General features: G+C 36.7%; 1 protein-coding gene across 1 annotated transcript in view; it reads right to left on the bottom strand.

Annotated features, from left to right (window-relative positions):
- Positions 1 to 3,922: 3,922 nt before the first annotated feature.
- Positions 3,923 to 16,331, bottom strand: part of PDHX (pyruvate dehydrogenase complex component X) — a 42,484-nt gene continuing 30,075 nt past the window's right edge. The window contains exons 7-11 of the mRNA XM_081100434.1: positions 13,980 to 14,127; positions 11,271 to 11,329; positions 8,426 to 8,584; positions 5,669 to 5,733; positions 3,923 to 4,892 (exon numbers count right to left, since the gene is read on the bottom strand). Coding sequence (XP_080956560.1) covers positions 4,634 to 4,892; positions 5,669 to 5,733; positions 8,426 to 8,584; positions 11,271 to 11,329; positions 13,980 to 14,127 — 690 coding nt within the window. The 3' untranslated portion in view covers positions 3,923 to 4,633. The remainder of the gene's footprint in view (positions 4,893 to 5,668; positions 5,734 to 8,425; positions 8,585 to 11,270; positions 11,330 to 13,979; positions 14,128 to 16,331) is intronic.

Raw genomic sequence — 16,331 nt, 5'->3', positions numbered from 1 at the left:
TGTTAACACTTAACTTCAGGATTTCGGGTTAAGAATAGTTGCCTATAATGGAAACAAAAATCCCTTAGCACTTTCTGCATATAATTATCATAAAGGCACAAAGAGAACCAATACAGGGAACATACGAATTGACTTGAGTGCTCGTGTATAAACACATCTGTTATTACTGAAGAATAGGGACTTTCAGTTATTTCAAGTGGAAAATGCTATCTGTTAATACAGAACTACCTCAGCAGCAGCAACACAACTTAGGAAGTTGTATTCTGCAATGCAGTGTTTGAATCTTGGCACTGCACAGACCAAGGTTCAAATCCCAGGAGTGGCACTTCTGAGCTGTGTGCCTTTGGCCAAATTACATAATCTTGGAGTTTGTTTCCTTATCCTGTCTTGCAATGTTGATTGTAAAGTAGGATATATTTACCTCACAGAGTTAATCTCAATTCTAAACATGATAAACAAACACCACTGTGATTAATTTTTCCTTCTGTTTCCTCATTTTATAGCTAAGACCGTATTGAGGCACAGAAATAAGCTGTTTACTGAGAGTGCTTAAAAGACTCTTGATTTAAGTATGCAAGCTAGGGAGACAAAGTATGCACTAAATGCCAGTAGCTCTATTGAGAAGGATGGTAATTTACTATGTACCATTCTATAACTAACTTCCTGATAAATGCCATTCCCTACCAGATTGCTGGTGAGCCTACTGATGAAAAAGTGCAGAATAAGTACAATTTATGTAATAAAAAGTAACATCTTAGATTTATGTAATACTTTATGCTTGATCAACTGCTATGTCTAATGTCATTTAATTTGATCACAACAGCTGTATATTTTAAGACCTACTTTTTAGTGATAGGAGTAATAAAAAATTTCATAAACTAAAAAACATCAGGAAAAAAAAACAAATTATGTTAGCTGTGGCTGGGTGGCTCAGTTGGTTGGAGTGTTATACTGTGCCCCAAAAGGGTACAGGTTCGATTCCTGGTCAGAACACATACCTAGTTGCAGGCACGTACTAAAGGCAACCGATGGATGTTTCTTTCTCACACTGATGTTTCTCCCTCTCTCAAAGCAATTAAGACTTATCCTTGGGTGAGAATTAAAAAAATTTTTTAAGGTATGGAAAAAGGGAAATCATAACAATTATTGAATTTGCTAATAAGTTCTCAACTTTTAATAAAAGTCCAAGTGTCCCTTAACTGTACCTATCACAGATAGTAGAGGTTAAATTAGAATTTTAAAAGAATAGTCATTTTGCTAGAAAGAAAAAGGCTGCTAGGATTTCTTGCAGTAGATGCAAGTAAATGATAAAAATGTAAAAGTAAACACTATATGATAAACAAAAGATAGCCACTATTTGAGGCTAATAGTAAGTTCTCAAAAAACTTCTTTATTCCTTATAAGTTCAATTAAATGTTTTCAATTTTACAAATCTAGACCATACCTTCCCTCCAACCCTGCTTGTGCTCATCTCTTGTAATCAATGGAGACAGTAGAAAATAAATCCACAAAACCATTTTTAAAAATTTCATTGGAAGACTACTGCTTCTGCCATTTATAAAGTTTAGATGTCTTCTAAAATATACCACTGGCTGTACATAACGTTTGCATGGTGATGGGGGCCGTGGCGTATTGTTTGGTTTGGGCAACTGCATCCCTGCTGCTGCATTACCCGACAGCACACACACCTTTACATTCATAACCCACCACAGCAAACTGACACGGCCAGTACTCTTCATCTTTCCTCATCTTTAAAGCCACCTGACCTAGTGCAGCGTCATGACAACTCATGCTTTCATGTAGCAAAAGCCTGCAGCTGGTTCCTGACTGCTGCCCTCTCCGTTTTGACCAGACGAAGCTTAAAGAGATTCTGTATTGGTGCTTCTTTCTGCAAAGACCAACAAATGCTCCCCACTGATAATGTCACATTTAAATTAATGGTTCGTTCTTATCTGCCCCACGTTTGGTTCTTTCATTTAGTCACTTCACCGGAGGCAAATGGGTTTTCCATGAAAACCCAGATTTTTATTTAAAAAAATATTTTTATCCATTTTTAGAAAGGAAGGGGAAAGAGAGAAACATCAAAGATGAGAGAACCTATAACCACTGACTCCTGCACGCCCCACTCTGGGGATCAAGCCTGCAACCCGGGCATGTGCCCTGATCGGGAATCGAATGGTGACCTCCTGGTTCATAGGTCAATACTCAACCACTGAGCCATGCTAGCCGGGCTGTGAACACTAAGACTTAAATGCCATTTTAATTTTTCTCCCATACTCCAAGTACAATATATTAACTCACAGCACCACCTACCTTTCAGTAAAAGGCTAGGAAACTAGGTTTACTTTTTAGTGTAATGCCCAAATGGCTGGCTTATACAAAGTAGAATGTTAGGCTCAAAATGCAAAGAAGAAAAAAATATCTAAAAACAAGTTCCATATGGCAATATATATAAAATGCTTATACCAGTACACATACATTTCCTAGTAATGTCCAAACCCAGGAGTCTGGCCAGCAACATACTAGTAACTTCAATCTGACACAGAACAGTCAGTGCACAGACTGTGCCCCTGAAAGTTAACTGGAGTTGCAGTCAGGGAGATGAGGGCTGCGTTGACATGAATCTAATATTCACTGATATTCTCTGCCCAAGTGGAAACTGGAAGGTGTGGTTTTCCTTAGAAGTCTTCTCAATACTTTAGTCATGTTCCCTGTTTAAATGAGAAAAAGGATGACGAGGGATAAAATCTCACTTTTCTATCCTCCCACAGTGATGCCTATCAGCACCAAAATCTATATAAAACGTGGAAGAGGCTGCTCGGGCAGCACACTCTCTACATGATCCAAACCACAGGCCTTTCTCAAATCAGCATGATTCTTTGACTTCACACTGAAATGGGAATCTTTTTTCTGCAGAAACGACCATTTCCTTACATAAAACTAAGCAGTACAGAAATATTAGTCAGCATAAACGAGCATTTGTGCCAATAGCTGAGAAGTCAGTCAAACCATGAGAAGCAACTGATTACATGAAAAGCTTGGTTGTGATGCTCATGAATGGAAATGTCTTAAGTTACATAGGATTTCTCCTGTACAGTTCACAACCCCATAAGGCAGGCTGGGCTGAGGATCAACATCCATGTCCCCCACAGGGAACAGATGAATTGGGGATTATGCACCTCAGCCCATGGAGCACTAGGCCAAGAGGCATTTGGCGGTCCAGTGCTCTATTCCTTAGATATGCAAATTAGGAAAAAACCAAAACAATTTCAGTTAAAACTGACTAAAAAGAATTTAAAATATAAAAGTTTCTTTAAAAGTAGCAGTTGGCCACAACTTTCAAACGGAGTAATTGGATTAAGCATTTTCTTAACACAGGACTGGGGCTCTAATTGTTTTGGAGGCTCTTTTCCTAGAGCGTGAGGAGCTCAGCATGTCACACCCCACAACCGCACTCAGTCTTTTTTCAGGGGTTCACGGCAGCAGACACCACCAGGAGCCTCGGTGATTGGACAATCAAATTACCATCCCATTTTGGTGGGACTACCCTGCCAGTTATAGTAGAGTTGTTAAAAGAAATAAACTCTTCTAACCTTTATAATTAGTAAAGTTTCATATCATCAATGGAGTAACACAGATAGTTCTCACTTCATAAGCCTTCTTCTCTACCCTCTTTGCATTCCAAATCCATTATTTTCCTTATGCATTAGTTTTAAATGCTTCCTTTTTTCCTGTAGTGTCCCTCTGAGCTGTTCCAGGGAAATTACCAATGCACTTCAAGGTTTCACTAAACTTGTATGTCCAACATGTAGAATACAATGGACACTTCTACATTTTCTCACATCCTATTGCACAATACAAAACTGATCAAAATGCACTAAGAAACATTTTGTGTTCAAATCAACACTAATTTAAAATGTTTGGTTAGAAAACAGCATAATTTATTTTAATATACGTATTCCAATTTAGTATGAAGGTGAGCAGTTATTATTTCTGAGGTTTAGATATCTAAACTATAGTTTACCATTGAAACAAACAGATTTTTTGGAGTCTTTCTTTCTTTATTTTTGATTTTTTAAACGTTCCTTTTAAGTTCACAGTGTCACAGGAGTAAAAAACAAGACTGGTAGAAAGCACTCTAAAACATATGGCTTTATATACATAAAAATTCAATAATGTTGCCACCACCCCTAATACAATGTGATCTGTATTTACTTACTACTGTCCAGAATGAACGTCTGTACATATTAATTGTTCAAGTATATCTAGAGCAGTGCTTGTCAAAGTGAGGTTCCACTGCTAACTTAATGTGTGTTTCTTTGAACACATCCAATGTCAATACAATTAAATATAATTGTAACAATTTCTTGAATATGCTCTAAAGAGCCAAGTGTAATTTACAGTTAGTTTAACACCCCCTTTGTACAGCACCAAGGTTAAAAATGGATCTAGCTAAATGTTCTCTTTCTTTTATTAGTTACAGTTTGTTATTTATTTCTACAATATTAAGCCCACACTGAACTCTTGTGAAACTTCTACCTTAAATAAATAAACACTTCATCCACCTCATACTTAAATACCTAATTTTTTCCGTATAGTACATGTTCCTGGGTAACAGTTCTATCTTGGAGAACTAGGCAAGTCGGATAGGGTTCTCCAGGTTTGCTTTAAAACTTTCAAGAAACCTGGTGGCTAGCTCGTCATCGACTACTCGGCCGTCACTTGACATGGTGACCCTGATGAACTGCTGTTGCTGCAGTTTGTCATTCCCCTCTTCATCCTGAGTGAGCTTCAGCACAGATCGGAATCTCCCCACAGCCAAGATGCAGGCCTGAGGAGGGTTGATCACTGCAGTAAACTCATCGATGCCAAACATCCCCAAGTTGGAAATACTAGAGAAAACAAAAAGCTCTGAAGGTGGCATGTCGCCAATCAAAGAAGACTTTCCCCAAGCACACATTTTCACTTTAAAACTGTCATTCACAGGTAAACTGATTGTATACATAGAAAATCTAAAACTCTACAGATAAACTAGTCAGATTAGTAAGTGAATTTAGCTAAGTCACTAGATAAAAAGGTCAATATAAAAATTCACATTTTATTTATAAACAAGTTGCTGTAATTGGAAAATAAAATTTAAGAACACCATATACAATAATATCAAAAATATCAAGGAGCCTGCTCAATGTGGCTCAGTGGTTGAGCATTGACCCATGAACCAGGAGGTCATGGTTCGATTCCCCGTCGGGGCACATGCTTGGGTTGCAGGCTTGATCCCCGGTGTGGGTTGTGCAGGAGGCAGTCAATCAATGATTCTCTCTCATCATTGATATTTCTATCTCTATCTCCTTCTCCCTTCCTCTCTGATATCAATAAAAATATATTAAAATTGCTGAGGTAAATAAATCTATTGTATTTATATATATATTTAGATATCAAAAACAAACTCCAGATGTCACTCTATGAACACCTGAATGAGTTAACTAGCTAACCCTAAAGGGTTTCTACTAGCTTTGACACAAAAATTTGTCTGAAGAATATTTTCACACAATCTGTTATCTAAATAGAGTATGTGATATTTAGCTTAAATTTTTAAAAAGTTTCAGAAAAAAAATAAAACAGGTGACAGCTGTTTGATGCTACTTATAACTAAGAGTTTAAATTTTACCTGAAAGATCCTCCTTGGTATTCTTCAGGTAACAATTTCCCATCTCTTGCTTTCTTTGATAGAGCCTGAGAAAAATGCAGACCATGTCAAACAACACTGTATTATGCACAATTCAGGGTACTTGTCACTTGAAATATATGCACACAGGGTACAGTCTTATCTCTGAGATGCTTTGCTTTCACTTTATAAGATGTACATGTACTTTTCTCTAAAGTAAATTTTAAAATGAACAAGATAGGATACAGTCTAAAGAAGTTAAAGATGTAAATCAAAACTCTAGAAAAAGCCGTTTCCTTGAAAAATTGTGCACCTCTACTATACCAAGTATTTCGGTGTTTTCCATCTTGTCTATAAAACTTTTTTCTTATAAGATATTCGGAGAAGACATTCTTGTTAATCTAATATTTTAAATAAACTATGCAATGACAACAAACCTGGAACCAACATACCAGTTTTCATCTTTCACTTTTTCCTCTTTTTTATCCATAACACATATGTAATTTCAGACAGTTGTTAAAAAAAAAACCCCGAACTTTATATTTCACTTTCCCATATTAGAAGCATCTTTCTTGTTGCCAAGTCTTTATAAATGATTTTCAAATGTCTGTTTAACATTCTAAACACTGCATCTGCCAGAATTTACTTAGTCATTTCCCCAGTGTCATCATTTGGTTCACTGATTTCTTTTGAATGATTTCATATAAATTCTCAGAAGTGGAATTACTAAGCCCCAGAAAGTGGACATTACTGGTTCTTCATCCTACAGCTGAAGCATTTCCTGGATGAGCTAGTCTAACTGACACCCCACAAAGCATATAAGGATATAGTAATTTTATATCACTCTTGATAATACTGAGTTCTAAAAACTTAGATGACACGCTGAGAGTGAGTTTAAGAAAAGTCCTTTAAATTTTCCTCTACTTGCACTTGCAGTTAGCTGCACTTCTGTTTAAGTTTTATTTTTCAGTGTTTCCAAAGCACGGACACAGAGGCTCAGTCATTATTAATATATATAATAAAAAATTAATAATGAATTTACTTTATGAGAAGGGTTGATAAAATAAATCCTGGGCTTACTTAATGTTCTGTATTATACAGCTAACATAAGTACAAATACAATCACCATTAATAACTGTTTGATTTGAAACCATAAATGATTTCCACTTTGAAAAATAAAACATTCTTTAAAAATCTAAAAATAATCTCAATGTATTACTGTGACTTAATGCAATGGAAACAACTACAGATTTATTTTATTTGGATACAGTTACTTATGAAGCCATTTGAAACCAAAATGAAAACTGAAGAGAGAGACTTGACTTGTGCAGCCCGTGGAGTATCAGAAGCAGAGAGAGCGATCTGCAGATGTGCTTTTGCTGCCTGAAGCGATACAACGGTTCACATGACTTGCACAGACACATGTCATGCGGACTTGAGAGGCACTGCTTTAAAGGCAGATGATTTCCACATGTCCTGATGAGTTATTGCACTAACACAAATAAAAAGCATATTCATTTGAAAAACTAGGCTGCAAGCATGCATAATACACTTCTAAAAAATCTCTGTACACTCTAAAGACATCAGCAGGATATTCCTATCAGTGAACTCTAAGAACCTAAAATAAAAATAGAATCTGAGGAGGATTGATGGTTCTAAAAATTCCTAAAGAATTCTCACTGGATTTTCCTGGTAGTCTGAAAATATGAACTTAAAATCAAAGCTGGTAACAACTCTAAGCAGACAGCTGAAACAATATAATACAAGATGGCCAGCAAACATTTCCTTGGTAAATGAAAAAAAGGATCACTTATCTAAAAGAATCTGAAATTGTCAATGCTGACACTATAATATCTCTGATCAAAAACAAAGAAATTATTGAGGTTGTCAAAGCTGACCTACTGCCTGTGTTTCTGCTTATTCAATGGAATATTTTTGGTGAAATCAGATTCTTCTACATTAGAGCTACAGAACTGCTTCTATAAGAAAACACAGGGAAAATGAAGTACTTTTGTTTTTCGAACACTAAGCACTTTTAGTGGTCTCAATTCTAAAAAGAAAATGAATGAACTTTTAATAATATGATGTTAATAGTGAGGCCTATGTAGTACCACTTTTTTAGAAATACAGCTTCAGCTTTAACTATCTAAACTATCATCTTTAAAGTTGAATTCTAGACTTCGGGAAGTAATCATTCATCTATAACTTGAATACACCTGATCCTACTTTATCTGCATGTTATTTTTGAAATTTTGAATGTTAAATGTTCTTAAAATGGGTCTTATCTGCGCCCTGGCCAGGTGGCTCCATTGGTTGGAGCGTTATCCCGTACACCAAAAGGCTGTGGGTTAAATTTCCTACCAAGGCACATACCTAGCTTGCAGGTTCAATCCCCAGTTGGGGCACATAAGGGAGGCAACCAATCGATGTTTCTCTCATATCGATGTCTGTCTGTCTCTCTCTCTCTCCCCACCCTCCTTCCCTCCCTCTCTCCCGGAAATCAATAAAAACATATCTTCAGGTGAGGATTAAAAATAATAATAAAAAAATAAATAAATGGATCATATCTGGATAAAAACTTAAACTCCATATACACAAATGACAATCACTTGGAAATATACACACAAACACAACTGCATATACAAATACAAGTAATTGCATATAGATATATGCATATCAATCATCGAGTGACCAGATCATGTCAACGCTTTATCAGGAAGTAAATTCCAGTATTTTGAAAGCACAGTATTTAAGGCCTACCTTCACAGAGTCAGCAATTTCCTGTATGCCCTTGGCTGCAGCATCTTTTATGATTGGTGTAATTAAACCTCTATCTGTTGCCACAGCCACTGAAATATCAATAAAAGGCAGTTGCTTTGGGCCCTCTCCATCCCAGCTTACATTGACACTTGGCATTTGCTAGAAATAAGAAACAAAAATACATGTTACTAAAGAAGCAGCTTCAGACCAAGTTGAGTAGAAAAATAACTAAATTATTATGCTCACTGGAAAGTGAATATAGCTAGACAGAAGGAAATAAAAATTTGGTTTAAGAAATGGTTTGGATCTCTGTGTTAAATACCTTTTATATCTGGGATGAACAATTAAGCATACCATCTTTTCTGAAGCAAGCTTGAGGAAATTCTGATGCTGTACACATTTTCATCCCTTTATATCATGGTTAAAAAAGGCTCCCTTTGTTAAACCTTGTGGACGGAAGGGGCCACATGCTAACCTGACAGACTCAGGGGAGGCCTGCATAGCAGTCTTGCAGACTCAGAGACCTAAAGTAACCACAAAGGATGGTCTGAAATCAAACTTTAACTAAAAGCAGCTATGGTAGATAGTCACCTCCTTGGCTGCTATTTTCACTAACAAGGTCAAGTCAACATTTACCTTAATTGAGCCTGTCTTTTTGCATCTATGATAACATACCCTTTGAAATGTCTAGGTAACTTGTAACTTCCCTTTTTCCGGACCCCTTGGGGCACAACCTAATGTGCTGGGCACCAGGACAGACACCTCAAATTCCTTCATTATGCTAGTCATTCTTGTACCCACCTAAGTATGTGGCCATCATTTTACTTTTTATCCAATCCCAGGAGTGTCCCCCCCCCCACCCCCCCAGCCTTTGCTTTCTCCCGCCTCTCTAGTCTATCACCAATGGATTTCATGTAACCCACCTACGTTTCTTTCCTTTGATTGCAAAGTATAAATACAGATGTAACCCGCCATTCTCTGGAGCATTATCTCAATTCCTTGAGGTTCTGCTTCCCGGCATATGTCGACAGTTTGGCTCAAATAAACTCACAAAAATTCTTTACAGGTTTCAATCGTTTTTTGTTTTTTTGTTTTTTTACGTTAACAACATGATTGCTATAAAGTATTTAATGTTTGTTGTACTTCCTGCCCCAACATTTGACCAACATGACCTTGAGAAGGTAGACAGGGAAGAGGAGTGGTGACATTTACCCACTCACTCCTGAGGCATGAAGAAAGCCTGATTTTCTAGCACAGCCCTGGGAGGTACCAGCAGGCCATTCATAAATGACTTCCTTATTTAAGAGAGATTTTCTAGCTTCATAAACATATATGTCCTACATGTGAGCACGTCTATTTTTAATATGCATACAATACACTGAGGCTGAAAAACCAGATGAAATGGTTAAATACTTGGAAACAATGTAAATTGATATGTTGTCAAGTATCACAGCAGAAAATGATGCTGAAAAATAGACATAAAAAACAAATATCTCGCCGAAGCCGGTTTGGCTCAGTGGATAGAGCGTTGGCCTGCGGACTGAAAGGTCCCAGGTTCGATTCCGGTCAAGGGCATGTACCTGGGTTGCGGGCACATCCCCAGTAGGGGATGTGCAGGAGGCGGCTGATCGATGTTTCTCTCTCATCGATGTTTCTGACTATCTCTCTCCCTTCCTTTCTGTAAAAAGTCAATAAAATATATTTAAAAAAAATAAATATCTCTTCTCAACAATTCTTTGCTTTCTACAGAATAAGATCCATACCTCTCTTCTGTAATGTAAACATAGCCATCCACAACACAATTCCTCCTACCTACCTAATCTTACTTCTGACCATTCCCTTAAGATGAATTTCCCAAGTCCCTCAGGCCCTGCCCTGCCTTGCTGAGCTCATTTCCATTTCCTCACTCTTCACTTCTCCATCTTTTGAGGCTCTGCCCACTCATTCAACAATGCCACTAAGTCAAAATAAACAAGGAAGTCCCAACCTCTTAGAAGATTTAAAATATTTGAGAGATAATGGTAAAATAAAAGAGATAAAACCACCCCCCACTTGGCAAATAAATTTAGTTAGGAAGCTATCGTAAACAAAAACCTATGGGACGTAAGTTGTACCTGAAGAAAAATTTATAAACCTAAATAATCTTAATAAAAGATAATCATAATGAATTACAGATTCAAGTTTTCTAAGAAAATATCTCTTATCAAAATAAACCTGAGGATGTGAAGGAATACATAATAAAATAAAAAGGGAGTGATTGTAAGTATACAAAAGCGAGGCAGAGTTCAGAAAACCCCCAGGTACTGAGGACATTAACATAATTATAAGCAAACTTAAGTGACTCTAGGCCAGTAGTCAGCAAACGGCAGCTCGTGAGCCACATGCGGCTCTTTGGCCCCTTGAATGTGGCTCTTCCACAAAATACCACGCGCAGGCGCGTACGTACAGTGCGATTGAAACTTTGTGGCCCATGCGCAGAAGTCGGTTTTTGGCCTGGGTGAGTCTATTTTGAAGAAGTGGCATTAGAAGAAGTGGGGGGTGTCGGTCAGTAGGTCGGGCAACGGGAGACAGGGCTCAGGCGGGCCGCGGGATAAGCAACACGGGGGAGGCGTGCGCGATTCATGCACGAGTTGAGTGAGCCAGTCGGCTCCTGCGGAAGCAGTGGGCAGCCTACTGCGTGCAATATTGCGCGATGGGCTACTAGTTACTGTATATAATCTTAATTTGCTCTATCTCCTAACATCCTTATTTAGTTTATGGCATGAAATTTCTCCTTGTTTATCTATAAAAATCCAAAGATGTGACATTACTTTAGAAGTCAAAATTATTGGGATTTGCTACTTACTTTAAGGGTAACAGCTGCTGCCTTGATGATAAAATCATTTACTGACACTTTAATGTCATCTGAAAGAAAAACAAGCAAACTAAAATTAACATTCATAATAAACTTAAACATTGACCATTAGGATTTCAAACTTGTAAATTACTACACTGACAAGCAATGGTAAAAAACATGACAGGTTTTATTTGTTTGCTTATTCAATAAGATTCTCTGATAAGAAAAACTTGTATTATATGAGGTCCTGAACAACGAGTATTAACCATAAAAAGTTTATTTCTGGGCCTTGATTATAATTCTTTTAAATTGCTCAGATATGATACACAAGAACTTGCAGAAAGAAAAGCAACTCCTATGTCTCTGAAGATACAAATGGTCTAAGACAGGGGTGGGCAAACTTTTTGACTCGAGGGCCACAATGGGTTCTTAAACTGGACCGGAGGGCCGGAACAAAAGCATGGATGGAGTGTTTGTGTGAACTAATATAAATTCAAAGTAAACATCATTACATAAAAGGGTACGGTCTTTTTTTTTTTAGTTGTATTCATTTCAAACGGGCCGGATCCGGCCCGCGGGCCGTAGTTTGCCCGCGGCTGGTCTAAGATGTACTAGTATATAAACAGAATGATTCATTTTTTCCTCATCATTTTCAAATGTCCTTTTTCTGCATATGCTTTAAAATATACTGACTGTATTAGAACTGTGATACACAGTCACTTTATAAAATAAATATATATCTCGGGGATATTCAAAATTTTTTCACTAATGGGGTATACAACAAAAATTTTGGACCACTGCATTAGGTAAGATCTGCTTTTTAACTTAACAAAACAGGATACAGCAAATACCAAAGATGAGACAATGTTGGTGTACGTCCTAGTGTAATAAGTAAAATGAAGTTTTCTGTCCAGTTTTATGGTGAGTACATTTGAATTAATTTCCTTCCACATGATGATTTTAAGATAAAGCTGAGGTCCTCTCCCTCTCCACAGAGCTGCTATAACTAAAGCACTTGATTTATACTCTTGCTTTTCCCAGTGGGTATGGAAGTGTTGGAAAATGTAAACTACACTTGATTCTTTATTGCAAGAGCTTCTAGAAGATCAAGATCTAGTCAATGATATGTGGCAGGAATCACAAATCCTGTTATTATAGTATCATGGAATTTTGTGTGAACAAGATCTCATTCCAAAGGCATGCTGAAGCTTTCAGAAAGAGAGCAGATGAATTACCATAAACATAAATACTGCCAAACTGTCATGGTAACTGTCAGCTGCTCATTTAATTCACAGCTCTTCTAATTCAGATTTTCAGAAACATACAACTTTTCTGTTTCTTTAAAATCCCTTTAGGAATAGAAATAAAAATGGATTTCCAATGCTTACAGGTCAGAATTTCCTTATGTACATAAGTGTAAAGATTCTTAGCAAAATTTTAGAAAATGGAATCAAGCAAGTATGAAAAAATTAATGATTAAATGAGTTTTATTCACTCATTACAAGTAATCACTCATATAAACAAGGTCGATTCAACATTTGGAAATCAATAAAATTCACCATATTAATAGGCAGGAAAAGGAAAGGTTATCTCAAAAGATACACAAAAAGCATTTGACAAAATTCAACATCCATCCAAATGTGAATTTCAGTCTGAAAAAGGAAATCTATAAAAACCTACAGCTAATATTAAAGACTCAATACTTTCTCCCAAGATCAAGAATGAGGTGAGAATGTCTGCTTTTACTACTTATATTCGTCATGTGACAGAGGTCCTCAACAGCGCAATAAGGCAAGAAAATGAAATAAGATTCGCCCTAACTGGTTTGGCTCAGTGGATAGAGCGTCAGCCTGCAGACTCAAGGGTCCCAGGTTCGATTCTGGTCAAGGGCATGTATCTTGGTTACGGGCACAACCCCAGTAGGGAGTGTGCAGGAGGCAGCTGATCGATGTTTCTAACTCTCTATCCTTCTCCCTTCCTCTCTGTAAAAAAATCAATAAAATATATTTTTTTAAAAAAAGAAATAAGAACCATACAAATTGGAAATAAATGATACATTAGTTTATGCTAAAAATTCTTATGTCTCAGCAACCTGAGCTTTAATTGATTTTTGGGAGAAACATTATAAATTTAATAACCTAAAATGCACTTTGAAGGAGAAATTAAAGAATTAAAACTTGTATCAAGAAAACTAATACATAAGACATTTATAATCTAAAACCAGTTTTAAATTTTATATTTTCTAAAATGCTAAGGATAGCTTTATTTGAGGATCATATCAAAAAGTATGATATACGCAATACTATGGATTCAATTTATTATTTATTTATTTTTAAATTTTTTTAAAATATATTTTATTGATTTTTTACAAAGAGGAAGGGAGAGGGATAGAGAGTTAGAAACATCGATGAGAGAGAAACATCGACCAGCTGCCTCCTGCACACCCCCCACTGGGGATGTGCCTGCAACCAAGGTACATGCCCTTGACCGGAATTGAACCTGAGACCCTTCAGTCCGCAGGCCGATGCTCCATCCACTAAGCCAAACCGGTCAGGGCTGGAATCAATTTATTTTTTTATAAGAAATAAACCAATTGTTTAGCACTAATATATTCCAAGATGATGAAATTGAAATAAAAAGCTACACAATGTGGATTTTATAAAGGATTTTATGATAGTTAACATGCATATTGCATTAAGTAAATTCAACTTTACTAACCTTTGACCAGTTTTTGTCTAACTTTTAAAACAGCTCCAACGTCACAATCAGCAGTAGCATATGCATGAGGTACAGTACTTTTAGATTCAGTTAGCCTTTTGGCAATAACTCTTCGAATATTGCTAGCTGGGATTTCAGTGAATGTGCCCTGCACAAGAATAGAAATTTGTCCTTTAAACCATGTAAAATGAAAGGGGAAAAATAAATTTCATAACAGAAATCAGGTCTCAGTTACTTATAGTAATAATTAAAGATTAACACAGAAAAAGTACTACTAAAAATTCTTAGTGCCCTAGCCAGTGTGGCTCAGTTGGTTAGAATGTCTTCCTGTATACCGAAAGGTGGCAGGCTTAATGCCTGGTCAAGGTGTGTACAGGAGGCAATCCATCAATGTTTCTCTCACATCGAAGTCTTTCTCCCTCTCTTGCTTTCTCTAAGATTAAAAAAAAAAAAAGAAGAAGTCTTAGTATAAGAAAAATGTAAGAAACCTGAGGAGTGTAAAACTGTAGAAAAAAACTTTGTAGTATATGAGTATAGAAGAAAGTGGAAAAATTCAAGTTTCAGTTATGAATGAGACTTATGTTACTATGTTTGAGGTGATTTTAAAATATCTAACAAATCATGAAAAATTCCTCATGGATGTGTGTGTGCATGCACATGTATACACACACACACACACACACACACACCCCAGAGGTACCACCTATAAGCAATTATTGTTATAAACATCATCTATATCTATAAAAGGCTAATATGCAAAGTGTCCTTTTGGGAGTTTGATTGTTCGCTATGACATGTGCTGACCACCAGGGGGGCGGTGTGGAATGAAGAAAGGCCCCAGCCCCAGCTGGCAGCCAGAAGGCCCTGATCAGCCCTGATTGCCGGCCAGGCCTAGGTACCATACCCATGCATGAATTTTATGCACTGGGCTTCTAGTTTCTTAACACATTAAGCACTATATCAGTCACCAGTGACTGACACTATACTTTCCATCCAGACCGGTCAGTCACTGGTGCCGCCAGCATATCGGTGAAATCGGATATTGCGGGCAAAACGGAAAGGAAGACAAAACAGGCTTGGCACTTAATGTGTTAATAATACTCAAAGCAGCCAATAAATCAACAAAACTAAAAGCAATTTTTATTTATAAAAACGGCATAAAGTAGCCCTAGCTGGTTTGGCTCAGTAGATAGCACATAAGCCTGCAGACTAAAGGGTCCCAGATTCAATTCCAGCCAAGGGCACATGCCTGGGTTATAGACTTGATCTCCAGAAGGGGGAGTGCAGGAGGCAGCCAATCAATGATTCTCTCTCATCATTGATGTTTCTATCTCTCTCTTCCTCTCCCTTCCTCTCTGAAATCAATAAAAACATATTTAAAAAATGGCATAAAGTAGAAAAAGATAAGCCAATATACTGGATAATCTATCAAATTATTTGTATTTCAGCTTGTTATTTTTTTTAAAATCACATGAATACCTTATATCCTAGAAATTCAAAATGTGGAGTATGAATGAGCAATAAAATCTTCCTGTAACTTTATTGTAGCCTTTCCATTCTGTTCCTTGAACTTCTAACAAAAGCATGGGACTTAAATTACATCTAATTCCTTCCTTGTCCTTTACATCATCCTGGGATTGAGTTACAATCACTTCAGGATAATACAGAAGCAGAAAGTACAGCTGATTTCCTTTTTGATAAATGCTCTCTTACAGAATTAAACATTTTAGAAGGCAGCTATGCTCACCACTATACCACCAACGCAACCTAGAATTAAACATTTTAGGTTAACAAAGTACTTGATCAAACAGAATAGACAGTTCTCGGGTTACGTCGGACTTGATGTACGCCGTTTCTTGGTTACGTCGCCATCTCCCATTTATTTATATATAAAAAAAAAGTTCCGTCATTTGGACGTATGTACATATGTGCTTTATGTTTTTTATTATTTATTTACCACAAGTAAAGATCCAGAATTGTTATCTTTCTTCAAAATTTTTTTTACTGTTTCACTTCATTACTGCTGTGTATGTTTTCCACGTGAGTGACGTAGGTGCTTATGTAGGTGGGTTCCGACTTATGGCGAAAGTCGTGTTATGTTGCATGGTAGGAACGGATCTCTGACGTAACCTGAGGACCTACTGTAAATGCTCTCTATAGACTGTAAGAATTTGAAAGTGAGGTTTATCTTTCTAATCTGAATAACTTAGGTTTTAAAGAAATTAAGATTTGATTACACATAAAATTTTTGTATATGTAGTCATGTCATTAATGTACAGTAAAAAAAATCTGTTTCCTATGAAACTTGTACTATTTTCAATTCTTCTAAAATATTATATTAAATATATCTCT

Source organism: Myotis nattereri, assembly GCF_964212035.1.
Source record: "Myotis nattereri genome assembly, chromosome: 9".
Classification (NCBI taxonomy): domain Eukaryota; kingdom Metazoa; phylum Chordata; class Mammalia; order Chiroptera; family Vespertilionidae; genus Myotis; species Myotis nattereri.
Note: the sequence above shows the minus strand (reverse complement) of the source record. Positions and strands in the feature narration are given on the sequence as shown.